The sequence below is a fragment of the Erinaceus europaeus genome, chromosome 1 (assembly GCF_950295315.1).
Source record: "Erinaceus europaeus chromosome 1, mEriEur2.1, whole genome shotgun sequence".
Lineage (NCBI taxonomy): Eukaryota > Metazoa > Chordata > Mammalia > Eulipotyphla > Erinaceidae > Erinaceus > Erinaceus europaeus.
The window spans coordinates 70,890,585-70,917,032 of record NC_080162.1 but is presented as its reverse complement, the minus strand read 5'-3'; the positions used below and the strand labels follow the sequence as shown (position 1 = coordinate 70,917,032).

The 26,448-nt window shown below is 48.9% G+C and overlaps 1 protein-coding gene across 5 annotated transcripts; it reads right to left on the bottom strand.

The window, feature by feature from the left end:
• Window positions 1-184: 184 nt before the first annotated feature.
• ADISSP (adipose secreted signaling protein) lies at window positions 185-17,733 on the bottom strand. 5 transcript variants are annotated; one of them, XM_060187232.1, is made up of 7 exons: window positions 17,404-17,511; window positions 16,189-16,289; window positions 8,803-8,975; window positions 6,285-6,427; window positions 2,625-2,763; window positions 1,043-1,165; window positions 185-813 (listed from the first exon to the last, which is right to left on the bottom strand). In XM_060187232.1, the coding sequence occupies exons 3-7, from the start codon at window positions 8,819-8,821 to the stop codon at window positions 713-715; spliced, it is 525 nt and encodes a 174-aa protein (XP_060043215.1). In that variant the 5' UTR covers window positions 8,822-8,975; window positions 16,189-16,289; window positions 17,404-17,511; the 3' UTR covers window positions 185-712. The 5 variants fall into 5 exon arrangements, with proteins under 5 accessions (XP_060043215.1, XP_060043226.1, XP_007539606.1 ...); XM_060187243.1 differs by lacking the exons at window positions 16,189-16,289; window positions 17,404-17,511 and adding an exon at window positions 17,716-17,733; XM_007539544.3 differs by lacking the exon at window positions 16,189-16,289 and having other exon boundaries at window positions 17,404-17,527.
• Window positions 17,734-26,448: the final 8,715 nt, after the last annotated feature.

The window sequence follows — 26,448 nt, the reverse complement described above, 5'->3', positions numbered from 1 at the left end:
TTTTGGCAACTGTTCCCAGGGCCCAATGCCACCTTCTGAGGCAGACGTTTTTGGGGCTAGGTGCTTTAATATCATGCAGTGCCTTTGCCTTCTAAAAGAGTAAGTTTAGCCAAAACTGTTTCTTGACCCATCTGCAAATGCTTGGGTCTTACTGGAACTGCTGAGAACAAAAATCTCACTGGTCTCTGGTAGCCACAGGTAGTTTTATTTCTTTAAGGTTTTATACTAACCAGTTTTTTTTGTTTGTTTGTTTGTTTTTAAAAAAATCAAACACAGACCTGGGAGGTAGGGCTGGAGATGAGCCTCCTTCCTACTCACTGTAGACAGCAAGGGGTGGGGGCAGGACAAGTAGCTAAAGCGAGTCAGCAGCAGTAATGGGACCATGACAGCACAGCCAACTCCCTCCACTCTTAGGCCCTGACTGGAGCCCTTATGGCTTGAGGTGGGCATATCTACCCCAGGCCTCTCCCCATTTCCCTCCTCAGGTAGCCTCCTTGGAGGGGTTCAACTCATTTATTCGAGCAGGAGACCGAGGAAAACACAGGAGAGGCAGGGAGGCTGCACAAATGAAGGCAGAAGTGAGGCAAGAGAAAGGCCCTTGCTTGGAGGCCCCTGGCCACTAAGCCACCATGCCCACTCCAGGCAGGGACAGGGAAGCCACACCATCACACAGCGATTGGGGAGATGAGGTGAGGATTAAGGCTGAGAAGCCTCAGTCGAAGCCATGCCAGTCGCTGTGTTCCGAGTCGTATTCTAGCTCAGCGCCCACGCACTTGACACCATCCAACAGCATGGGGGTGCCATGATGCCGGTCTGCAATACAGGCAACAAGTCTGTGTGGCAGGCTGGACCCTCTACCCCACCCATTTAGAAGGGATCCCTCTTCCCTCCCAGAGCCAGTGGGAGAAAGGCACAGTTCCCACAGAGGTTGGGAACTATGGGCTCAGGCAAGGATCTTTTTCCCAGATGGGACTCCAGGAGGCAGAAGCCTTCTGTCCAGCTGATGCCTCCCTCCTCCAGCCAGACCCCACCTTATTCTCACCCATGACTCGTGCTTGCACCACCACACGCACGCAGGTGCCAGCACCACCTTCGCAGGCCAGCAGCATCTCCTCCTTGAGGACGCCCTCCTTGTGCGCAGAGTACTCACACTTGACACTGTAACCTGCCCAGGGCGACCAACAACTCCATGGTTTACTCCACCACCCCCTCACCCTCCAACCATCGCCAAGACTGGTCCCTCCCCCAAAGGAGCAAGGAGGGCAAAGGAGCACCACTACTCCCACCCAGGGCTGATCACACAGGCATTCCTTGGAAACTTCCGGCCCACAGGGGCATCCTACTATGGCTCCATGGTTCAAACTCAGGCTTCCAGGAAAAATCCCCCCCACCCCAAAAGAAGAAAGGGTAAGAGAGTGATGGGGAAGACAAGACAGGGGATGGAGGGCAACCTCAGATCAGGTGACAAGAGGCAATGGCCTGAGGGCTCACTCGATCTGCTGAAGTGCAAGGTCATTTAGAGTAAGCTGGGGTGGAGGGTGGGGTTGGAGCTGAAGTTGGAGCTTCTGTACCTGGAAACTGCCACTGTTACCTCTCCTAAACTGGCAGGGAACAGAAAAGCCTGAAACAGCTTGAAGGGCAAAGTTGGGACTGAGGTGCTAGGAGTTAGCTTTCCAGGTCTCCTGAGATTCCAGAAGCCTTTGCTTACAAAGGAGGGAGAGGGGCTCAGTGCTGGTGCCTTTGGTAGAGCACACACATTACAATGCATACAAACCTGGGTTTAAGCCCCTGGTCCCCACCTGCAGAGGGAAAGTTTCACAAGTGGTGAAGCACTGTTGCAGGTGTCTCTCTCTCCATCTCTACCCCCCTTCCCTCTTTCCTTTAAATCTGTCGCTATCCAAAGGAAAAAGAAACAAAACAAAAACATCGAGTGCTGGATTTGTCATACAGTCACCAAGCCCCAGTAATAACCCTGGTGGCAATTTTTTTAAAAAGGGTGGGGGTGGGGACAGGTGATGGCACACCTGGTTAAGTACACATAGTACTATGTGGAAGGGCCCACGAAAGGACATGAGTTCAAGCCCCTGCTCCCCACCTGTAGCAGGGATACTTCATGAGTGGTGAAGCAGGTGTCTTATTTTTCACTCTCCATCTCTATGCCCCCTCTCTCAAGTTCTCTCTGTCCTATAGAATAAAATAGAAAAAAAAAAAAAAAAAAAAAAGGAGGGGGAGGGTGGGGAATGACCACCAGGAGCAGTGGATTTGTAGTGCCAGCACCGAGCCCCAGTGGTAACTCTGAAGGCACAAAAAAAAAAAGAGGGAGGGTTGGGGGGGGTCCAAAACTAGTTTCTTGGTGGCTGCCATCCTACTGAGGTAATACCCATCAAGTGATGGCAAAACAGGCCAACAGTGTGTCCACTACTAGCTACAGAGTGGGACACATTGCCACAGGTTGCCACACAACAAGCCGATAGACATCCTGTTCCCCAACTGCTGAGCTGCCCTCCCCTCCCAAGGTGAGGGGAAGGAACCTCCCCCCCACCCCAATCTTTCCCTTCCATTCATACACAGGCTGGCCCTGCTGGAGGAGGGGAGCCCTCCAGACCCCTGAACATGGGACACACCTTCTGGGATGGGCATGATGCTGAGAAGCTTGAGATGGAGACTGGGGACAGGTGCCTCTCGGATGTCCTTGCTTAGTCTGTGCACTGGGGGCAGAGTAAAGGTAATCTCATACCTGTGCAGGATCTTCAGGAAGCCAACCTGCAGCAGGGGGTGGAAGAAAGAGGAACCCTCACTGACAGCCTCCCACCAGGGCCTGCCCATAACATGTCATCTGTGCTCCTGTGGGCCCCTGCACCTGCTTGCTTAGAGATTCCTGGAGAGTCTAACTCCCTCCACCACTCCAGATGGTCCCCATACCCTGGCCCAGTGACTCCAGCCCCAATCCCTGAGACCCTCATCTCCACAGCCCAGTTAGTACTTGCTCAGCATCTGTTCTCATGGCAGTACAGCTCCTGTGTGGTCTATTTAGTTCACAAGAAAATGGAAGCCAGGAAGTGTCTAGTTGGAGGTCAAACAGTATGACTAGCACAGTCCTTTCTAGACCTCCTGGCCAAGCCTGGAGTGAATATTGAGACACCAGTTGCCTGCCCACAAGGAGAGGCTCAAGGCCATTAACCTGCTCCTGTCACTTCCAGCACCTGCCCAGAGCCAATAGCCCAAGATCAGGGATGCCAGTCTTTTGTGAAGGCAACATAGATAGTGAAGTACAGTATAGGATTAGAAAAACAAACACAAGGGGGCCAGGTGGTGGTGCACCTGGCTAAGTGCTCACATTACAGTGCATAAGGACCAAGGTTCAAGCCCCCTGGTCTCTTGCAGGGGGAAATATTCATGCATGATGAAGCAGAGCTATAGGTCTCAGTCTCTCTCTCTCTTTCCCTCCCCTCTCAATTCCTATCTCTATCCATAATAAATAGATAAAAATATGAAAAGAGAGAGAAAAAAAGAGATACAGTATTTGGAAATAACACTGTAGTTTATGCAACAGACTTTCATGCTTGAGGGTCAAAGGTGTGAGTTTCAATCCTGACACTACCATAAGCCAGATCTGAGCAATGGAAAGGAAGAAAGAAAGAGAGGATAGAAGGAAGGAAGGAAGGAAGGAAGGAAGGAAGGAAGGAAGGAAGGAAGGAAGGAAGGAAGAAAGGAAGGAGAAAGAAGGGAGGGAAGGAGGGAGGGAGAAGGGTGAAGGTAGATGGTTATGCAAAGAGACCCTCATATGCGTGAGCCTCCAAAGTCCTAGGTTCAATCCCCTGTACCACCATAAACCAGATCTGAGCGGTGCTCTGGTAGGAAAAACAAAGGGTGGGGGAAGGGAAGGGAAGGGAAAAGGGGAAGGGAAAGAGAAACAGCTACAAGAACAGCAATCAGTCCAGAGCTGGTCTTCGAGTGTGGCACCAGCCACTGAGCCAGGCTCTTGCCTGCCCTGCTGGCACATGGACATGGATGCCTGCCTGCCCACTCAGAGGTTCACTGTGCCCAACAACTCAGTCGTACAGCACGACCAATTTCTGTTGTTCATACACAGTGTTTGGCAACCAGCGCCCTGAGGGGCAGATGCCAACTTTGAAAATTCCAGTTATATGAAGGGTCACAGGCTAGGGTGGTTACTGAGGGGAGCTGACCCTAGTGTCCAAGAGGAATGAGGTGCGTGCCCTGCCCATAACTCATATGGACACAGCCGTTGCTCACAGTTCTAGGGACTGGAAGACCCTGCCCCTGGAGGCGAGCTGGGATACTGGATGGTGCACTCAGCCTTTTCATGGAATCAGGCTGATGTCACCGCATGATGAAGCTCAGTACACACAGCTCCACACTCTGCCGGTGGAGGGTACACCTCTCAGAGGGCCTTCTGCCTGTACCTGCCAACTGTGTCACTGTGACCCAGCTGCATCACATGCAGAATTTTCCAGGGGAAATGCTCAGAGGTGTGGAAAAAAAAAAAAGAAGAAGCACTCGTCGCTGTCCTACTTATAACAGTGAAAAATAGAAACAACCGTAGCACCAGGAAGAGGGAACCATATAAATCAATGATGACACACAGAATGGAACACCAGGCAGTTGTAAAATCTCATGGAAGACTGTTTACTAACACAGGCTGGAGACAGTTCACAACAGAAGCAAACAAAGTACAGTGTGTAGACTGGGATATTAGTTTTTTTGTTTGTTTGTTTTAGAAACAAAGCTTAAAAAAAAAAGCTGGAAAGACACATAAAAATATCCAAAATATCTGAGGTTATTTCTGGATAGAATGATCATGGGTACTTTGAAATGTCATTGTATTTTTCTCTCACTTTCAAGCTTTCTCTAATAGACATGAATAGATTTTACAATGAGGAAAGGAGAAGGAGGGGACTATTTTTAAACCATTTGGGGCTGTTCAGCTTATTCCCTTAGGGAAGCTGTCAGCTGGAAAGAAAGAGTGGGGATTTTAGGATTGAGCAGACATGGATCTGGACCTGGGCCCCTCTCTGAGCAGCAGGTCTCTCCTCAGACTAGGCTCAGTGCACCTGGATCTGATGCCCCTGCCTCTCCCTTGACTTGTCTCTGGAGCCCTGGTTCACAGGCCAACCTGAGGGTCTCACTGCCTGTCTCTCCCAATCCATCCCCTCCAAGGGCTTCCTCATGGCCTTTCCAAGTGGATGTGGGATCTAAAAGTGTCCCAGCAGTTGAGGGATCACCACTCCGTCACAACCTGCATAAGACAGTGTGAGGTGTAGTCACTAAAAGAGTAACCCACCTGGCAGACAACATGAAGATGATAATAAATACTACTGCAGGGCTAGAGACAACATAGTTGTTATGCAAAAGACTTTTATGCCTCAGGCTCCAAGGTCCCAAGTTCAATCCCCAGCACGAGCATCAGCCAAAGCTGAGCAGTGCTCTGACCTTTTCTCTCTTTATCTCTCTCATTAAAAAATAAATAGTATTTTTTAAAAATAAATAGTACCAGGGGCTGGGCGGTAGCACACGGAGTTAAGCACATAGTACTAAGCACAAAGACCTGCTCAAGGATCCCCACCTATGGGGGGGGTGGTATCGCTTCACAAGCAGTGAAGCAGTTCTGCAGATGTCTTTCCCTCTATCTACCTTCCCCTCTCAATTTCTTTCTGTCCTATCCAAAAAAAATGGAAAAAATGTCAGGAGCAGTGGAATACTGGCACCAAGCCCCAGCGATAACCCCTGGAGGCAAAAATAATAAATAAATAAATAAATAAATAAATAAATAAATACTATTGCAGCTGGGTTGGCAGAGAAGGGTTACGCTTTGTTACCAGCATAGCCTCACTCCTGTAACATGCACACCTTCTTCCATTTCATTAACATACCAACTCTTTAGGGGTGTAAGGTGTGTCTCCACTTTGAAGAAGAGAAAACTGAGGCAACCTGCCCATGGTCACAGATCCAGAGTAGTAGCAGGCCTGGACCTTGGCTTCTGACCTTTGATAGGCACTTTCCACTGCCATTGCTGGGGGTGGGGGGTGGGGGTGGAGGGATGCCAGTGACAAAGGCTTGTTTATATTAACAATAATAAATAATAAAGTCACCTTGTTTATATTAACAGTCTCAATGCACCTACTGTAATTTCACCACTGAAAACCAAAGCTCAAGGCAGGACCCATCTTAGAAGGAATGGGACAGGCAGGTCCAGCAAGCCAGGCAAGGCTGGGAGGGCATGGAGGGAGTAAAGCTGATGGTGGGGAGAGGCATGCACATACCTTGACCAGAAAGCTGCTATCACTCTCCTGGGTGACCATTACCACTGAGTCATGCAGCTTCTCATCAAAGTGGACATGGCTCTGGGAGCTTTCGGTGTCATGGCCTGATGAGAAACGGATACTCCGGACTCTGGGCTTGTTGCCTAAGAAGAATGGGAGAGGGCTCAGAGCTGCTGATTTCCTCTACTCCCATAGAACACCTCATTACTGCATCCTCACCCCCTTCAGCTACCCCAGCAACCACTGGCTGGGCTCATTTCAGGGCTAGGCCACATCCTGCTAGACACTGAGGATCATAAGGGTGTGACTCTTCACATAATACCTGCCTAGTCCTCCCACCAAGAAAACCCATCCTGAGAGTGGGTATGGGAAGGGGTACTCAAGGATTGGCTGACATGAGCCAGAACTTACAGATGATGAAGCCTAAAGATAGGCTTCCAGATGCTCACCAAGCACCAGGCAGAGCAGGACTCGGCCCCAGGCCCCTGGTACTCTGTCTAGTGTACTCCTTCACATGCCAAGCTCCCAGTATCTTGTAACTTTTCTTCCAGGTCTAGTGGTTTTTGAGGGCCTGCCCACCCCTTCTACTGACCCCAATCTGTGAGGAGAGGGGAGCAGGAACAATCTATATGGGGGCAATGAGGGTGAAAACCACTAGGCCATGTAGGAGAGGCCACTCCTGACTCTAAACCTCACTAGGCTGAGGAAATAGTATAGTGGTTATGCAAAGAGACTTTCATGCCTGTGGCTCTGAGGTCACAGGCTCCATCTCTAATACCACCATAAACAAGAGCTGAGCAGTGCTCTAGCCTGTCCCCACTTTCATTAAAATAAAATAAATAAAAATATAAACCTCATTATTGACCACTGATAAGATTGGAAAATGTGGATGGTTTTCTGGGCACATCCCCAAAGCATTTCTTCTACCACCACCATTCCCAGGCCCTAGGGTGTCCCCAGTTGGCTGGGGTTCCCCAACCCCAGGCAGTGAAAGCTGGGCTATGGGCCTGGGCTATCAAGGCACACCTGGTTCTTCTTCTTCTAGCGTTTGCCCTTCTTCCGTAGCCAGTCAACAGCGTCAGGTTGAGCCTGATGTCTGCTTGTTGCTGGCTTTGAAAGTGACTGGGATCCATGTGGATTCAGTCGGCTAGGAAGGATCGTCAGTTTCCCCAATTCGGGTTCAAGCCCCTGGTCCCGATCTGCGCGGGGGGTGGCGTTCATAAAGGGTAGAACAATGCTGCAGGTGTCTCTCTTACTCTGTCTCTCACTCTCTATCAAAACATAGAAAGAAAGAAAGAAAGAAAGAAAGAAAGAAAGAAAGAAAGAAAGAAGAAATAAAATAGCTACTCAGAGCAGGCACTGAACCCTATTGATAACCTTGGTAGAAAGAAAAAATGGTGTTGGGCGGTAACACACCAGGTTAAGTGCACACAGCACGAAGGATCCCAGTGCAAGCCCCTGGCTCCCCACCTGCAGGTTAGTCATTTCACAAGCAGTGAAGCAGGTCTGCAAGTGTCTCTCTCCCTCTCTCTATCTCTCCCTCCCCTCTCAATTTTTCTCTGCCCTATCCAATAAAATGAGAAAAAAAAAATGGTCACAGGAGCAGTGGCGGGCACCAAACCCCAGCAATAGCCCTGGAGGCAAAAAAAAAAATGAATGAATGAATAAATGAAATCAATTGTGCACATATATACCAAGACTTAAAAAATCAAGAGAAAAGGGGGTCGGGCGGTGGCACAGTGGGTTAAGCGCGCGTGGCGCAATGCGCAGGGACTGGCGTAAGGATCCCGGTTCGAGCCCCCGGCTCCCCACCTGCAGAGGAGTCGCTTCACAGGCGGTGAAGCAGGTCTGCAGGTGTCTATCTTTCTCTCCCCTCTCTCTCTGTCTTCCCCTCCTCTCTCCATTTCTCTCTGTCCTATAAAACAACAAAGCAACGTCAACAATGGCAATAATAACCGCAACGAGGCTGCAACAACTAGGGCAACAAAAAGGGGGGAAAATGGCCTCCAGGAGCAGTGGATTCATGGTGCAGGCACCGAGCCAAGCAATAAAAAAAAAAAAAAAAGAAATCAATTGTGACTCCCACAGCCTCTATGCCTACCAAGAACCCTAATTCAGAGAACTGCTGGTGTAGGCCTTAGTCAGGCCTAGTTCAGCTGCTTAGACACTTGGTGGCCTACACTTCCACACCCTCTGCTGAACCCCAAGGACCTGGCCCTAAATCTCATCAGGCTTGCCTTGTCTAAAACCTATTATGCACCCTTCTGGACTCTGACTGAAACCCTAATTCCCTGCCATCATCAACTGTATGCACCCCCCCACACACACACTCGGTGCTCACCCCAACCTCCTTGGTGTCACCAGCCCCTGCAGTGGGACAGAAAGGCTGGAGCACATAAGTACACAATGGGTCAGCAGGGGCCCCAGGTTCTGACACAAACACTGGCACATACTCACACACAGAGATAACACAGATCCCACACATGAAAGCCCCTCAACCCAGTGCCCTGGCACTTACCCTTGTTAGCTGCAGCCATGGACGCCCTCCGTGCCCTCAGGTGAGAAGTGCAGCTCCTGCCGGACACCTCCACGTGAGCTTAGCAACCTCCCATGCTCTGGGGACACCAGCAGGACTCTGATGAGCAGGGTTGAGGAGGGTGAGGATCCGAGCTGGAGGAAGCAGAGGTGCACCTGTTTGGAAGGACCAAACTGCTGCTGGTTATAGCAGCCCAAGTGGTGCTCACACCCTCTAGCACAGGGGGGCTACTTTCCTCTCCCCTACTCCTCACAATCACCAAGAGCCCTCATCCCTGAATGATAACTAGAGGCTAAGTTACTCAGGCCACATAGCCAGGGCAGCTGGGTCCAGATCAGAGTCAACAGTATCCACAAACGGGGGGGAGGGGGGGGGTGTACAACATAAAATAGAACTTTCCCTCTTGGTAATTGGTTAGGACCACAGACAGAACCAATTATGCACAAAGGGGTTGTGCCTACACCAGAATCCACTTTTCAGAGCTGATAGGCAGCCTCCCAGCTGAGCCCCCCAAGGTCAGCCTGAGGGCAAAGGCACCCCAGGAAGCCTGTGTGGGCAGGATGGCTGCTGACGTGCTGAGCTGGGGCCATCTAAGCATCAAATTAGTGCGACTGATGGATACATAAAGTCAGAGCATTCAGATATTATAAAAAGAGAGGAAGCCAAACAAGCCAAACCCTCATGTGTCACCACTGACGTCAGCAATGCCCTGACTCTTTATTCTGAAAATTGGTAATCAAGAAAGTAATTCAGGCTCCTTAATCTTTCCTGTAACCAAGTTGCCCTGGTGGTTAGAGGAAAGTTTTTCTTTATAGAATAATTCTCGCTAACAACAAAGGAATCACCACCCAATGCTAAGTAATTCTTAGCCCCCAAAGAAATAAGTGATGGAGGCTCTGAGTCAATGCATACTAAACGACGCAAAGGCTGATGGAAGTGAGATGTTCACAGATGCTGCCACTGACAGATGGCCTGAGGTTCTTTTTTTTTTTTTTCCCTCCAGGGTTATTGCTGGGCTCAGTGCCTGCACCATGAATCCACCGCTCCTGGAGGCCATTTTTTTCCCCTTTTTGTTGCCCTTGTTGTTGTAGCCTCGCTGTGGTTATTATTATTGCCATTGTTGATGTTGTTCGTTGTTGGATAGGACAGAGAGAAATGGAGAGAGGAGGGGAAGACAGAGAGGGGGAGAGAAAGATAGACACCTGCAGACCTGCTTCACCGCCTGTGAAGCGACTCCCCTGCAAGTGGGGAGCCGGGGGCTCAAACCAGGATCCTTATGCCGGTCTCTGCGCTTTGAGCCACATGCGCTTAACCCTCTACACTACCGCCCAACCCCTGGCCTGAGGTTCTTAAGGATGATGACACTTGCTTGCAATGGAGGAACATGCCACCAGCCAGTCTCACACGTGGACAAATCTCCCTCCACTTACAGTGAGACAGTCTGACACAATGATAACCCCTGATGTGAGGCAACATGAAGTCACAGAATCAGTGATGCTGAATCCCTGCCAAAAATGTCTAGCCTAGATCTAATCAAGTCTCCACCTCCAGCTTCCTACTTTGTGAAAATACTGAGGCCAGTGGGACAAATTACATATCTCTTAGAGACCACATGGCTGACAAAGTCTTAAATATTTACTATCTGGCCCTTTGCAGAAAAAGTTTGCCAGCTGCTGTTCTAGATTAAAACAGACACCAAAGCAGGCTACTCTATGAGACAACTGATCTATCTGGTTTGTTTGGTTTGCTTTTTTGCTTCCAGGGTTATTGCTGGGGCTCAGTGCTGGCACTACGAATCTACCACTCCTGTTGGCCATTTTTTCCTTTTTCTTTCCCATTTCATTCAATAGGCCAGAAAGAAACTGAGAGGGGGGGAAGGGGAAGACAGAGAGGGAGAAAGAAAGCTAGATACCTGCAGACCTGCTTCACCCCTTATGAAGCATCCTCCCTGCAGGTGGGAAGGATGTGCACTTAAGTGGGTGCACCACCAACTGGCACCTTACTTTTGCTTTCTTTTTATTTTATTTAAAGAATTTATTTATTTATTCATGAGAAAGACAGGAAGAGAGAAAGAACCAGACATCACTCTGGTACATGTGCTGCCAGGGATCGAACTCAGGACCTCATGGTTAAGAATCTAATGCTTGGGAGTCGGGCAGTAGCGCAGCGAGTTAAGCACAGCACAAGGACCGGCGGGCGTAAGGATCCCAGTTCGAGCCCCCAGCTCCCCACCTGCAGGGGGGACGCTTCACAGGCAGTGAAGCAGGTCTGCAGGTGTCTAACTTTCTCTCCCTCTCCCCCCATCTTCCCCTCCTCTCTCCATTTCTCTCTGTCCTATTCAACAACAACAATAATAATTATGACAATAAAACAACAAGGGCAACTAAAAGGAATAAATAAATAATCCAATGCTTTAGGACTGCAAAAGCTGAATAAGGGCAAGAGACTGGCATACTTTAACAATGACTCTTTAGTCACTTATCAGGCCACCCTATCAGCTGGGGCCCTAATTGGGGAGTCCTGAGACTCCTAAACAGACATGATAGGCCTAGACCTTGAATAAATCTAAATCCCTCTCTCCATTGTTACTGGTCATTTCTGTCAGGAACAACAAAATAGACCCTTTTGTGGGCCACCATAGGACCTTGCCCTCAACTTGGATCAACAACGGTAGAGAATGTTCCATCCTCTGAAGGGAGGCTGGACAGCATACTCTATGCTACACCTGAGGAAGATGGGTAGATATTGGGGCAGCTTGGAATGTTCCTGCTCATGACCACAGAATATGAGCTCAGATCTACAGGGCTGCAGAGGTCACATAGGTTCCTAAGCTGAATATGGGCCCCAGACCAGATCAAATCAATGGGGTTTACAGTTAATAGCATTTATACCCCTTCCCCATATTAGGGAGCTACTCTCTTCCCTGATCCAGCTTTCTGGTCCTTTTTCCAGCCATGACATCATCTCTCCAGATAATAACTTGGATCCACCTGCATATCAGATTTCAGGCTCAGGGGAAAAAAGGAAAAAAAAAAAAAAAAAACTAGTAAAGCCACAGGCCCTTTGGAATTTAACTAAAATATGCCTACTAGCTATCTAGAAAATGGAGGACACCCAACTCTTCATCTGCACTATTCCAGCCTTTAGGTCCATGATGGGTCAACAGTTTGTTTGGCTTTGTATGTTAACTCTCTTTTCAACCAACAGGTTCCAGATGCTAGCATGATGCTGACCAGACATCCTTGGACAGACAACCCCACCAATGTGTCCTGGAGCTTCACTTCGCCAGGGCCCCTCCCCACTAGGGAAAGAGAGAGACAGGCTGGGAGTATGGATCGACAATTGGGAAAGCAATTACAGAAGCCAGACCTTCCACCTTCTGCATCCCACAATGACCTTGGGTCCATACTCCCAGAGGGTTAAAGAATAGGAAAGCTATCAGGGGAGGGGATGGGATACGGAGTTCCGGTGGTGGGAATTGTGTGGAGTTGTATGCCTCTTCTCCTATGATTAAGTCAATGTTTCCTTTTTATAAATAAAAAAAATTTTTTTAAAAAGAATCCAATGCTTTATCTACTATGCTACCTCCCAGACTTTTTTTTAAATAATAAGGTGACATATTTTTCTTTTTGTTTGTTTTTTAAATTTTTTATTATCTTTTATTTGTTTATTTGATAAGACAGCCAGAAATCAAGAAAGAGGTGATAGAGAGGGAGAGAGACAGAGAGACATTGCAACGCTGCTTTAACACTCATAAAGCTTTCCCCCTGCAGGTGGGGACAAGAGGCTTGAACCTGGGTCCTTGCACATTGTAACATGTGCATTCAACCAGGTGCACCACCATACAGCCCCCCATGCTTTTTCTTAATCACATAAGTTGCAAGAAGACAAATAAATGGGGGGGGCTTCTGACTATCTATGAAAAGAGATATTTGGGAGATACGTGACCAGATATGCAATGACACTAAGAACCAAGAGTGAGAGGAGACAGGATAATGGTTATGCCAACAGATTCTCATGTCTGAAACTCCAGGTCTCAGGTTCAATTCCCCCAAATCTTGATAAACCAGAGTTGAGTAGTGCTCTTCGGGAAGGGAAAAAAAAAAAAAACAGCAACTAAGAGCCAATCTTGCCAGGTGATATAATGGAATTGTCTTATTTTTCAGAGATACAGAGTATTTAGAGATAAGTGACCCATAAATGACTTGGCTATCCAGCCTCAGTGGGGAAATGGGACTGTGGAGCAAATAACCCTGAGGTCCTTCAGGTGCTGAGCCGCCCTGACAGCAGGCCTCACCACCCACCCTTTATTTCCCACTACAAAAAGCCCACTCAGGCCCAAGTCCTTTGTCACAGAAACAGCCTGCATACCAGGAGGCTCCTGGTGCAAGGATAAGGGAGGTACAGAGAACAGAACCAGACAGGACAGAAACATCCCCAGACCAGTACATCCCCTTGGAGACACAGTTCCCAGGCCCCAGCCCATTGTGTAGAAAGGGGAACTACACCCCCACCTCTGACTAGAACCCATTAGCCCTGGAATGCTGAGCTTGCTGCCTGGAAACCCTCTCTCACCCAATCCAGGACCCACTGAAGCTGCAGAGCCAAAGCATGTGAAAAGTGGCCAAGACGGGGCTGGGTAGTGGCACAACCAATAAAGTACACAAGTTACCAATGCAGTTTCCAGGTTTGAGCCCCCTCCCCACCTACAGGCGAGACACTTCAGGAGCGGTGAAGCAGTGCTACAGGTGTCTGTCTCTCTCTTTTTATTGGCCCCCCACTCAGTTTCTCTCTGTCCTATCACATAAAATAGAAAGGAGGAGGGGAAAAGTGGCCAAACTTAAGGATACTAAGCCATCCTACCCTGGGCAGGGACTGATCCAGTCACAACTCTGCAGCTGCAGGCCAATAACAGTCCAATGTCCACAAGATCTCCCCAGGACACTTCTGCCACAAAATGGTCTAGGCACTCATCACAAAACACTCTGGCCCAGCACATTCAGGGACGCTTCCTACCTTCCTCCTGCACTACCACCACATCTGTCTTTCTGCCCAAATAACTCCCTCCCCCATCTCCATCTTAACCTGGTTCTCAGCCTTTAAGGGGCTTTTTTCATGGTAGCACAACCCACCCTACCCATTTCTTGAGAAGCCTCGTTATCTTTCACTCCTGGGATCACCTCTATGTTCCCCACCTTACAAGGACAGTTGACAGTGTTTCTGCCAAACCCTGCACCACCAGCAGCCAGCCTGGATGTGTTCAGTTTATATTTGTTAAATGAATGACCAATTAAGGAGAACGTCAGCATCAGGGGCTGCCAGAGCCAAAGCTTCTAAATCAAACGGCCTTCAGGAAGAGGAACTGCCTACCCCACTCTATTACTCAATCCCAACCCTAGAGGGAATGGGAGTGGAGGAAGGGCACGTCTCACACAGTATGGCCTCCCACTGGCATCCTTAGTAACTTGACTATAATCAACTAGTCCACTTCACATCTCAAATGGGTCAGGCACTCAAGATACTGCCCATAACTCCTGGGCAGTGAGAACACAAATAGGGAAGAGGCAAGTGAGTGCTTTGAGAGGTCTCCTTGCATGGTTGACAGCCTTTCTGGTATGGGGTTTGCATCCTCAGCAGAATCCAGAGACTCCAGGCCATGTATAACTCCTAGACCTCCTGTGTCACCAAGCCCTAGCCTCACAGAAGCAACAGGGCCATGCTCCAGAGCCCAACAATCCTGGCTCACTCCCCAGGGGCAAGTTACTTTATGTCTCTGTGCCTCAGTTTCCTCATCTGTAACATAGAGGTAAGCAGGAGGCTCGTCCTCATGGGGTTTCAGCTGATGCCTGAAGTTCTATGACAGTACTTCCTCCTCCACCTTAGCAAAAGCAAACTCCCAAAGGCCTGGTTTCTGAAGCAACAGCAATTTCCAAACCTCACTGGAGCAGAGGCACTTCAGATCAACCCTGGAACATCCAGGAAAGTCCCTCAGGATGGACCCCAGGGACCTAAGAGTTCTCAGAAAATGGTTCAAGGGCTAATAAGTCTGACACCCATCCCCACACCCCTCCTATCTTCCACCTTTTGCCTCCTCCCTGCCCCTCCTTGCAGTCAGGTCCCCACAGATTACCAGAGAGCTGGCTGCCTGTCAACCTGTCAACTGGAGGGTCTCAAAAGGAAGGTGTGGAGAGTACTCATCATCCTGGGGAGTGCCCAGGGAGGAACATGGTGTACCCCAGACACATGCAAATAACCTCCCTTAGATGGTGGTTAACAGATCAGGGATGGGACCATGCAGTCACAGGAAAGGGAAAGTGGGGGACAAGATCCTTAGAGGCTTCTTTGGCTTTTAGTAACTCTCAAGGAAATTAAGGAAACCTTCTTTCTGGAGAAAGGAGAGAGATGCCATTAAGGTCCCTCTCCACTTCAAAGAAAGGTTGCTTTGAGGGCACCCTACCCAGGGCAGGACCCTGTGGAGCCTCTGGCATGAGAAACGAGCCCAGGAACAAGGCCAGGGAGCAGACACAGGGATGTTTAAAAAGAAATTGAGTTCTTAGCCCCCTAAATTCCTGCCCCACAGGGTGCAGGCTGCTGCTACTCCAGGCGTTGCCAGGCTGGGTCCAGAAGTCCAGAGTCTGTTCATGCAAAGTGGAGTTCCAGAACCTGCCAACCTCTTACTGTCCTCCCCACACCAGCCCTTTGCCCCAGAGGCAGTCCCCAAATCCTAACACTACAGGGCTAGCCCTGCTTTGTGGCTCAGGGTACAGCCCTACCTCCTGGGACCTTATTTCTCATACATTTCTCAATCTCAATTCTCAACCTGTTCAAAGACTTTCTGAGTCCTTGAACCCTACAGTGTCCGACACACACACACACACACACACACACACACACACACACACCTCCATGCTTTTCCCACCCCCAGTCTAGTCCAGGGTTCAGTCCTGGCTTAAGTACTCAGTTCAACAGAAGCCCCATCCAAACTTCACATGAAAGCTCAAGCCTGTGAAAAGAACACCAGTGAGGCAACAGTAACCTACTGATTCCAAAACCAGACACAGAATTGGGCTCAGAGTGAGGCACCGTGAGTATCTAGAACAAAGCCTGCAAAAACAAGGCTGGAGATGGTGTGTGACTGTGGCATCTTTCCAGCTCATTCTGACTGACTCCATTTTCTCCTCACTTTGGGAAACTGAAGGCACATGTAGGGCATGGATATAGCATAAAGGTTATGCAAGAGACTCTCATGCCTGAGGCTCCAAAGTCCCAGGTTCAATCCACCTCACCACCATAAGCCAGAGCTGAGTAGTAGTGCTCTGAAAAAAAAAAACACCAAATGGAAGCCTCACCCATTAGATGATAGCTCACCCAGTAGAGCATGTGCCTTGCCATTCATGGGGTCAGATTCAAGCCCCAGCACCACACGGGATTATCACAGTATCAGGAGAAATGGTGTCTCCTTTCTGTCTCTATATGAAATTAGAAAGGAATGAAAAAGTCAGCCCAGGAGCAGTGAAATGACACATATGGAAGGTGCTACCATCACCAAAAAAAAAAAAAAAAAGGTGCAAGGATAAGTTTGTGTATGTGCTCTCTCACAAGCAGATAGAGTAAATTGGAAAAGGGACCCCTGCTCAAGAAAACTCTTGTCTCCCCAATAAATGCTACCTCTTCTTTCCAGTATCCCTTCCCTAGATCCCTGCCCCCCAACCCCTGCTTGACAGTGTTTAGAATCCTCTTACCTCCAAATTGCCTTCCCCTTGCAGGCTCCTGCCCCTGAGCGGGAGACTTGGAAGCCCCAAATAGTAGAGGCCAGACTGCGTCACAGTTCAGCCGCCCCTGGCCGTTTTCAGCAGCCTGGACTGGGGACACTGCAGCCCTAGTCATTGCCTAATGCCTGGGTTCAAGACGAAAGGCCTTCTGAGTCGCTGATCACTAACAGGAACATTAACCCTGAAACTAAATAGAACCACTGCCCACCCCCACACACACACACACATTGCTACATGAAAGCGCGGCTGCGCTGCCCAAGGTCCCCCGCCCCAGGCAACAACAGTGTTGGTGGGCGCTGGATCCAGTGTCTCCATTTGTGGGTGTGGTGCCCCCACCCCCACCCCAATCTCCCAACCGACTGCTGCGCCGGGCAGCGCCCCGTCACACCCCTCCTGGACTTGGGGAGACTCTGTGCCTCCCGCGTCACCCCGTGCCCTCCTGCCCTCCCCTCTGCCCGCACTCCCACTCATCACCCGGAGGATGCGGAGCACGGGAGGCTCAGAGACACCACTCTTCCAAGGTCACACAGCAAGGAGGCAACAGCGGCGGCTTTGGGGGAGGGTGATGGGCTGACCTCCTTAGGCACCCACCCTCAGGGTTACCCGTGTCCGCGACAGCGCCCAAAAGGCAGCACCCCAGCAGCTCCACCAGCTGACAAGCCCCCCGCGTCCCTGGAGCTCTTCCTCCCTGTCAGGCTCCAGGGACCAGCTCAGACAGCGGGGTCCCAGGCACTGACAGCCTACGACGGGGCCGGGAGGGGATCTCGGTAAACAGGGCGAGAGCAAGAGCTGACGTGGGGATCAGTCTCACCGTGCGGGGCGCACCCCTGGGCTGGGCCAGGCCGGGCACAGACGACCGCGGCGGCGGTGACGGCGGTCGCGGGGTCTCAACGCCGAGCACGAGGAAGGAACCCCGCGCCGCCGCCGCCGCCGCCGCCGCCGCCGCCGCCGCCGCCACTGCCCACCTCGGTCACGCCCCCGCCGCTGCCCATTGGTCGATATCGGGGGTGGGGCCAGGGCGACCCGCACCAATAAGTGGACGCCAGAGAACTACCAACGAGCGGTGCGCTACTGAATCACATGCAGGGAGCCCCGCGGCTGCGCGTTGCGAACCCACACTTACCCGGAGTGTGGCAAGTTCTCGCGAGGAAAACAGGAGAGCGGCCAGACGAGACCTGGGGGCCGCCTTGAACAGAAAAGGGGGAGAAAGGGAAGGAGGGACCCCTGAATTGGCCCCGCCCACGTCCCGCCTTCAGCGGTGGAGTTTACGCCTCCCTCTTGCCTCAGCCCCAACTTGGAAGGGGCCTCCCTCGGGCCCTGTTTTTCTCGAGCTGCCGTGAGGCAGGACTCGGAGCTCAGTGGGGCACCTGGAAGTCGCCTTTCTCCCTGGACTTCCTTAGCCTCCATCGGCAATCCACGGGCATCTCTTAGTCCTTCCATCCACCCTCCATCCTTCCCGCGATGCGACTCCCGGGTTTCAGCTTCTTCTCTTTCCTTCCCCTTTTCCCTCCCACTGTGGAAGCGTTGCCCTGCGGACCTGAAATGTGTTCTAGGAGCCCGGCCAGCGCGGATCAGAACAAAGACACCCGGAGAGGGGGTTGGTAGAACCTGTGCGGGCGCCCCTAAGGACCTCCGCCGCTGCTCCCGGTCTCCATGGAAGCGGTTGTCATGACAGCGGGATAAAGTAGCTCAACGCTGCAGGGTGGGATGTGGGCCCATCCACCGCACCCGGGATCATGAGACTTGGCCCTCGGGGAATCCCAGCACTTCCTGCCGGCTCTCGAACAACACCCCCGCCCATCACCCATTTCGCTGAGGGGGACTGTTTCTCTGCAATATGCGGCTCCCTCTTCTCCAGTGTAACTTGGGGAGAGAAGGACATGTGGAGTAGCTGCCTTTGTGTAACCCCGTCACTAGATCTCTATAGCCCCCATCTCCTGTTTTCTGGTCTGCACACTTGACAAGATAATCTTCCTGAGCTATTTCCCTCAAGTCATCTCCTGATCCAAAGCGCTTGGAGCTCTGAATCTGCAAACTTTTTAACAGTATCTTGAGTGATTTCGTGCGCACTCTGGTGTTTGGATGTTGTCTGCCAGCGAGGACAGTAGATTTCCATTCTTATTCCAACTCATCTACTTGTGCTAGATGCTTTCTTGTACTCAATCCTACCATTCCATGTGCCTGACTGTACTGACCCACCAAGTGTATTCCCATGCCTATCCTATTATTCAAGATCCAAAGAGGCAATAAGCTCCAAGCAGGCTGCAGACATATTTTTGTCTAGTTCACTGTGGGTTTGTAAAAATTCTAATTCTGGGCCCAGCACAGAGTTTGGGAATTGCAAGCCTGAGTCCCCAAGTTTCCCACACTACATATACCAGAGCTGAGTGGTGCTCAGGTGTGTGTGTGTGTGTGTTCTATTTTATATTCTATTAAAAAATAAATCCTATAACAGTTATAATTCTTATGGCTTCGTAAATACTGAAGGAAGCTTTGGTGCTGTGGCTTCTTTCCCTCTCTTCCTCTACTTCTATTTCTCTGTCTCTATCTGAAAAAGACAGGCTGGAGCACTGAAACTCTGGAGGCGACCAAAAATGAAAGGTTTGTTTTTTTTTTTTTTAATTCTAGGGGCCAGAAGGTGGTGCACCCAGTAGAGCTCAGAAGATCACTGCTCAAGCCTGCAAGGGAGAAACTTCACAAGCAGTGAAGCAGTACTGCAGGTGTCTCTGTGTATCTCCCCCCCCACCCTATTTCTCTTTGTCTCTATCATAAGAAAAAATAGGAAGTAAATAAAGGAAAAATTGGCTGCTGGGAGAAGTGAATTTGTTGTGCAGGCAGAGTCCCAGCAATAACCCTGGTGGTAGTAAATAAAATTTTAAATACTAAAATTCTAGGGAGTCAGGCAGTAGTGCAGCAAGTTAAGCCCACGTGGCACAAAGTGCAAGGACTGGCATAAGGATCCCAGTTCGAGCCCCTGGCTCCCCACCTGCAGGGGGGTTGCTTCACAAGTGGTGAAGCAAGTCTGCGGGTATCTATCTTACTCTCCCCCTCTCTGTCTTCCCCTTCTCTCTCCATTTCTCTCTGTCCTATCTAACAATGATGACATCAATAAAAACAACAATAATTAACTACAACAATAATGAAAAACAACAAGGACAACAAAAGGGAAAAATGAATACATATAAAAACAAATTTTTAAAAATACTAAAATTCTAACTTTTCTCTTTTCCTCTTATTCCTCTTGAAATATCAGAAGAGCTAACAATACAGAAATATCCCAGCCTGGCAAATATATGCTAATGGGCCACTGATATAACTCAGAGGCCCCAGAGGCTTCAGATTGAATGCACAGCAGCACCACCTCATGCCAGAGCTAAGCAGTGCTTTGATCTCCCCCCTTCCTCCTCATTCTCTCATAACAAAATAAGTACATTAGCAAGTCCTTTATTTAAAATTCTGCTAATATGATTCTTGCGTCTCTGCCCCTTCCTTCCTCCTGGAGATGATGTGAGCACTATCCTGAATATCTTCTCCCTACCTTCTCTCCTCTCTCCCCTCTTCTCCCTCTCTCTCTCCTCCCAGGTTATTGCTAGAGCTCAGTGCCAGCAATACGAATCCACTGCTCCTGGTGGCCATTTTTTTTTATTTGATAGGACAGAGAGAAATTGAGAGAGAAGGAGAGAGGGAGAGAGAGACCCGCAGATCTACTTCACATCCTGTAAAGCACTCCCCACTGCAGGAGGGAAGCCTGGGGCTAGAATCCAGATCCTTGTGCATATCCTTGCACTTAGTACTATGTATGCTTAACTGGTGATCCACCTTTTTCTCTCTTTTTTTTTCCCCATCTTTTTACGTATTTATTTTTTACCAGAGCACTGCACAGCTCTGGCTTATGGGAGGGCTGATCCTTAGAGGCATGAAACTTTGCGAGCCTTAAGTATGAAAGTCATTTTGCATAACCACTCTGCAATCTCCCTGGCCCAGAACTCTTGACCAGAAGAAATTACATAATAAATGTATGTTGGGTCTGGGAGATAGCATAATGGTTATACAAATGATTTTTGTGCCTGAAGTTCCAAGGTGCCAGGTTGAATTCCCAGCATGACCACCAGCCAAAAAAAAAAAAGCCTGGGAAGAGGGTAGATAGCATAGTGGTTATGCAAACAGACTCTCATGCCATTCTCCAGGGGGAAGGCTTTGCAAATGGTGAAGCAGGGCTGCAGGTATCTGTCTCTCTCTCTGTCTCCTCCTCCCCTCTCAATTTCTTGTTGGGTAATTGCCATCTCCCCCTGGCTTCTGCTTAACCATATGCCTATATAGGGATTTTACTGATCCAAAGCTTTGGTCTATTTACATAAATCACTTTTACATAAAGCACTCCAGGGCATTGGTGGTTCTATGATAGGATTCTCTCCTGCTCCACCCCCTCCTTGTCACACACTGATCCCTTCTTTGTCACACTCTGATTTTCACCAGTCACTTTTCTCTCCACCCTCTCTATATCACATCCTGTTTCCACCCTACTTGGAGAGTATAAAAACAGCTGCTCTTCTGATTAAAGACACTTGGAAATTGCTTTCCGGCTCCGAGAGTTCCAGAGTGTATCTCCTGCGGAAGTTGGTGCAGCACGAGTTCCTGATCGCTCTCCCACACAGCAGCCTAGATCAGCTCCAGTTGAGTTCTCTCCAACCCAGAGAGCACTAGCTCGGGAAGAAGTACCCTCAGGCTATCCCGGCATCTGGCGCCCGGAACAGGGACCTGTAAGCAGCAGATTTACAAGAAGACATCTTAGATAAGTACACACCTTTTGGGTATCTGCAATATTGTGTTAAGGCACTGTGATTTTTTTTCTTTCTTATTGTTTTCCGGAGATCTTTCCACCATGGAAAATCTTTTCCAAATCCTGCATTCTTTTTCCAGTATACAATTTTTATATATCTGGGACATTTTTCTCGGGGCTTCACCTTATATCCTGTTGATCATCATAGCAGCTTTTAAGGGATATATAGGTCAACCTCTCAAAAGGCTTAAGAACCTAGAGGCTGAGGTCAAAGAGATAAAGGAAGTAATCATAGAACTTAACCAGCACCTTAAAAACAAGAAGAAGCAAAGGCCTGTCGTGATCTTGACCCACCCTAATTCCTCTGCATCTTGCCCTGAGGCCCCTATTTTGGCATCTTGCCCTGAGGCCCCTATTTTGGCAGACACGTGTCCGAATTCTCCTTTGGACTCCACAGCCACTTCTTCGGCCACCCCCATTTTGGCAGAAACGTGTCCGGAACCTCCTGCTGCCTCCACAGCTGCTTCTTCACCCCACCCTGTTTTGACAGACACATGTCCGAATTCTCCTGTAGCCTCCAAAACCACTTCTTCGGCCACTTGTCCAGAAGCTTCCACTTCGGTGACTCGTCCTACCGCTACACACATATCAGAGCAAGTCCACACATTTCCGGTCAATGTTGCCCCCAATAGACAAAAACCTCAGGCCTGGTATCCATATTCCACCACAGACCTGAAGGAACTACGCCAGGCTATCAAAGATGACGGTATTCATGCCCCATGGACCAGGTCCATTTTACAAGGCCTGCTTCAGAACCTTAATACCCCTCAAGATTGGAGGGATGTGACTCGTGCTACGCTCCCAGGCCCCCTCTTCCTGCAATGGGAGGCATTCTTTCGTGACGAATGTTTACAACAATCGCGGAAAAATATTCAAAATCAGCCAGAGGGTAATTTTGATGCATTGTTTGGAACAGGCCAATTAGAAACAGGGATTCAACAGGCGGAAGCCAATTTCCAGCGGGGTATTTTGATCAAGTACGCCTGTGTGCATTAAAAGCATGGGAGCGATTAACACCACCCATGGGAGCAGCCTCAGCCCCCATTCTCTCCCTGCAACAAGAACCTGATGAATCCCTCGCTAAATTCATTGCCAGGGTCCAGTCGAGTTTGGAAAGGAAGATTTATAATCCTGACGCTCGTTTTCTCCTTCTGCTATCCATAGTCTGGGATGGAATGCTTCCGCATTTTCGACAGGCCTGTATCACTCTTAAAAACGAACACCCAGATACTTGGAATCTAGCTACACAGGATCTCAGATCAAGCTCTTTTCAAGGACCTATGTTACAGGCCTATGCAGCTACCTTACATAAGCAAAAAGGAGCTTGCTTTCAGTGCGGTCGCCAAGGGCATTGGCGTAACCAATGTCCAGAAAATAGACCGCGACCCCGCCTCCAGTCAGGGCGACCCCACCTCCAGTCAGCGCGACCCCACCTCCAGTCAGCGCGACCCCACCTCCAATCAGGGCAACCCCACCTCCAGACAGGGAATCAGAGACCACGAATGCCTTGTCCCAGATGCCAGAAAGGATTTCACTGGAGGAGAGATTGTTGGTCAAGGTTCCATAGGAACGGCACGCCTCTGCCAAATGTAAACAGGGATTTAAACTAGGTATGGGGCTTCCCTTAGCCCCGCCCCCAAGAGGGAAGGAAGCAGGTCGCCCGCTTGGTGCTGTGCCCTTCTTCCACAAACAGAAGCCCAGCTTGGGACCCAATCCATCGCTACACCCACCACGCCAAGTAACAATAACAGAGGGTGAGCAGAAGGAGGAACCCGCGGTATGTGGGAACTTCCAGCATAGAAATAACCGGCTGGAGCAAGAGAACAGCTCGAATTCAGAGCCTGAGATTTTATGGACCACCCCTGTTTTAGAAAGGGGTCACCCAACTATGACAGTAAAGATTGGTAATATTCCTTTTAAATGTTTGATTGACACGGGAGCAGATAAGACAATATTAAGACAAGCAGAGGTTCCCCAGAGTTGGGAACTCCTCCCAGGACCACGCTTACATGGTGTTGGAGGACTGACTCAGGCATTCCGCACACGAGATTCCCTTGTGTGGGAAGATCCAGAAGGGACTACCGGACGCTTTCAGCCTTTAATAGCTGATATAAGCACCAATTTACTGGGAAGAGACTTGCTGGAATCTTTAGATGTAGTGATATCCTCAGACACCTCTGCAGGACACCACACTCACTCCTGTGAGACTGCTAGACCCAACCAGCACCCCCAATACTAACTGCCACTGTTCGTAACAGAACTCCCCGCTTAGATTGGCTTTCTAATGAGCCTGTCTGGGTGGAACAGTGGTCTTTGCCTAGGGAGAAGCTAGAAATTTTTTAAAAACTCGTCCAAGAGCAGTTATCTTTGGGACACATTCATCATTCTCGGAGCCCATGGAATACTCCAGTCTTTGTAATTAAAAAGCGCTCAGGAAAATGGCGCCTCCTCCAAGATCTTCGTGCAGTTAATAAAACCATGCAGGTTTGGGGATCCCCCCAAAGGGGTTTGCCTCTTGCTTCCGCAATTCCCACAGGAATTCCAATCATAGCTATTGATATACAGGATTGTTTTTTCTCTATTCCCTTACACCCACAAGATTGTAAACGTTTTGCTTTCTCTGTTCCTTCTATTAATAATGCCAGCCCTGCCGATAGATTTGAATGGGTGGTACTGCCCCAGGGCATGGCTAATAGTCCTACTATTTGTCAAGAGGTTGTTAAATCTGCCCTTTTCCCATATATTCATAAGGGCCTTAAGGTTTTTCATTATATAGATGACGTGTTAATATGGGGAGAATTAGATACAGATCTCTCCGCCCTACGTGATTTTCTAATCCCTGCCTTAAAGAGAAGTGGACTTAATGTAGCTCCTGAGAAGCTACAGCTAATCCCTCCAATATCTTTCTTAGGCTCAGAGATTTCCCTAACGCAGATTCGTCCTTTAAAACCTTGTGTTACTTTTCCTTCTAATCTCACTCTTGCTTCTTTACAAAGTTTTCTTGGAAATTTGAATTGGCTTAGGCAGTATCTTTATCTGCCTACGAGCTGCCTGCAACCACTGTTCGATCTGTTAAAAGGAAACAAACAGCCCTCCTCAAAGCGTATGTTAACCCCCGAAGCATCCTTGGCTCTGGAAAAAATTAACCAGGCTCTCCAGGACATGCACCTCGTTCGATTCTCCCCCTCCTCTCCAGTAAATCTTCTAATCTTTAACTCCACCCCCACGGTAGTGGGGGCATTGTGGCAGAAACATGGCATTCTCGAATGGCTTCATACGCCAGTAGGTGGAGCTCCAAGACTCCTTACCGAGATTGATGCCTTAGCATTTATGGTTCGCCAAGGAAGAAACAGATCGGTTCAGGTCTTAGGAAGGGAACCAGATTCAATCATTCTTCCCTTTTCTCTCACTGATACAGAATGGCTCATACGCCACCATTCTCGTTTTGCCATAAGTTTAATGGGTTTTCCAGGACAATTAGATAATCATTTTCCCTCTAATAATTTGATAGCTTCTTTACCTCTGTTGCCTCTACTAGTACCTAAACTTTTCTCTCGAGATCCCATCCCCTCTGCTCCTACAGTGTTCACTGATGGTGGAAAAAAGGGAGCTGCTGCCCTTATATATTATCCAGACCAGCAATACCCCAAACCTCTCTTTACTGAACTTCCTGATAATTCCCCTCAGTACAAAGAACTTTATGCTGTTTTCCTTGCATTAAAAGCTGTACCAGAATCCTTCAACCTTTTTTCTGACAGTGTGTATACTGTTAACTTACTTCCATGGCTTGCTCGATCTTATGTAAGAATTGATGACAACCCACTTTCTCCTCTTTTAATTCAAATTGCCTCTATGCTCTGTTCTCGAACCCATCCACTGTATGTTCAGCACCTACATTCCCACAGCCCTCTTCCTGGTCCCCTGTCCGAAGGGAATGCTGCAGCTGACCGCCTTGCCTCCACAGGAATTCTCCTAGCCTCTGTCTCTAATCCTGCTGACTTTCATTCCCTAACCCATGTTAATCTTAAAGGTCTTCAAGCTCGATTTCCTGATATTCCTCTGCCACAGTTAAAACGTATTCTTGCTACATGTTCCTCCTGTGCAGGTCTAATCAAAACACCTGCTATTCAGACTCTAGGGGTTAATCCTCGAGGTTTAAAAGCCAACGCTCTTTGGCAAATTGATGTTACCCACATACCTAACTTTGGCAAACAAAAATATGTGTTCGTCTCAATTGATACCTTCTCTAAGTTTATGTGGGCTACAGCTCAGACTGGAGAAAACTCAAAAAAGCTTATAAGCCATATGCTCTCCTGTTTTGCTGTAATGGGCTTACCTCTTCAACTTAAAACGGATAATGGACCTGCTTTTACCAGCAAACAATTTAAAGATTTTTGTTCCCTCTGGAACATTACTCATACTACAGGCATTCCGTATAATCCACAGGGACAAGGCATTGTTGAGAGGGCCCATCAAACTCTTAAGGCTCAATTAAATAAAGAAAAAGGGGAAATGTACCCCCCTAATATCCAGCTGGCAAAAGCCTTAACTACATTAAATCTCTTTAATATTTACAAAAACTCAGACCAACCTCCTATAATTCTTCATTGGCAAACACCACCCACCCTCCCAGCTATTAAAGTCAAATGGAAAGACCCACTTGATAAAATTTGGAAAGGACCTGACCCCCTGTTGACTATGGGGAGGGGTTTCGCATGTATTTTTCCACAAAATTACTCCAAGCCTGTTTGGGTTCCTGCCCGCCATGTCCGGCAATACCCACATGATGGCGCTGATATCCCTGAAGAACAAGAAACACTGCAAGAAGACTGGCTGCAAGAGGACTGGCTACAGGATGCACCCCAGGATCCATAATACAGCATGGCAGAATCAAAAAAAAAAAAAATCTGATTCACAGAACTCTCCCCCCCCCCGAATGAATGTCTTATGCTATGACTGGCCAGTTGTGTTTTGTGAGTGAGTGAGTGAAAAAAAAAAAAATTGAGTGAGTTGAGT

Bases quoted from the DNA above. Each gene is read 5' to 3' on its own strand.
- ADISSP (XM_060187243.1), bottom strand. The intron at 2,764-6,284 runs GTATGTGCATGC...CCCCTGCTGCAG, and splicing joins ATAGCAGCTTTCTGGTCAAG to GTTGGCTTCCTGAAGATCCT. The intron at 1,166-2,624 runs GTGTGTCCCATG...CGCCCTGGGCAG, and splicing joins CATCATGCCCATCCCAGAAG to GTTACAGTGTCAAGTGTGAG.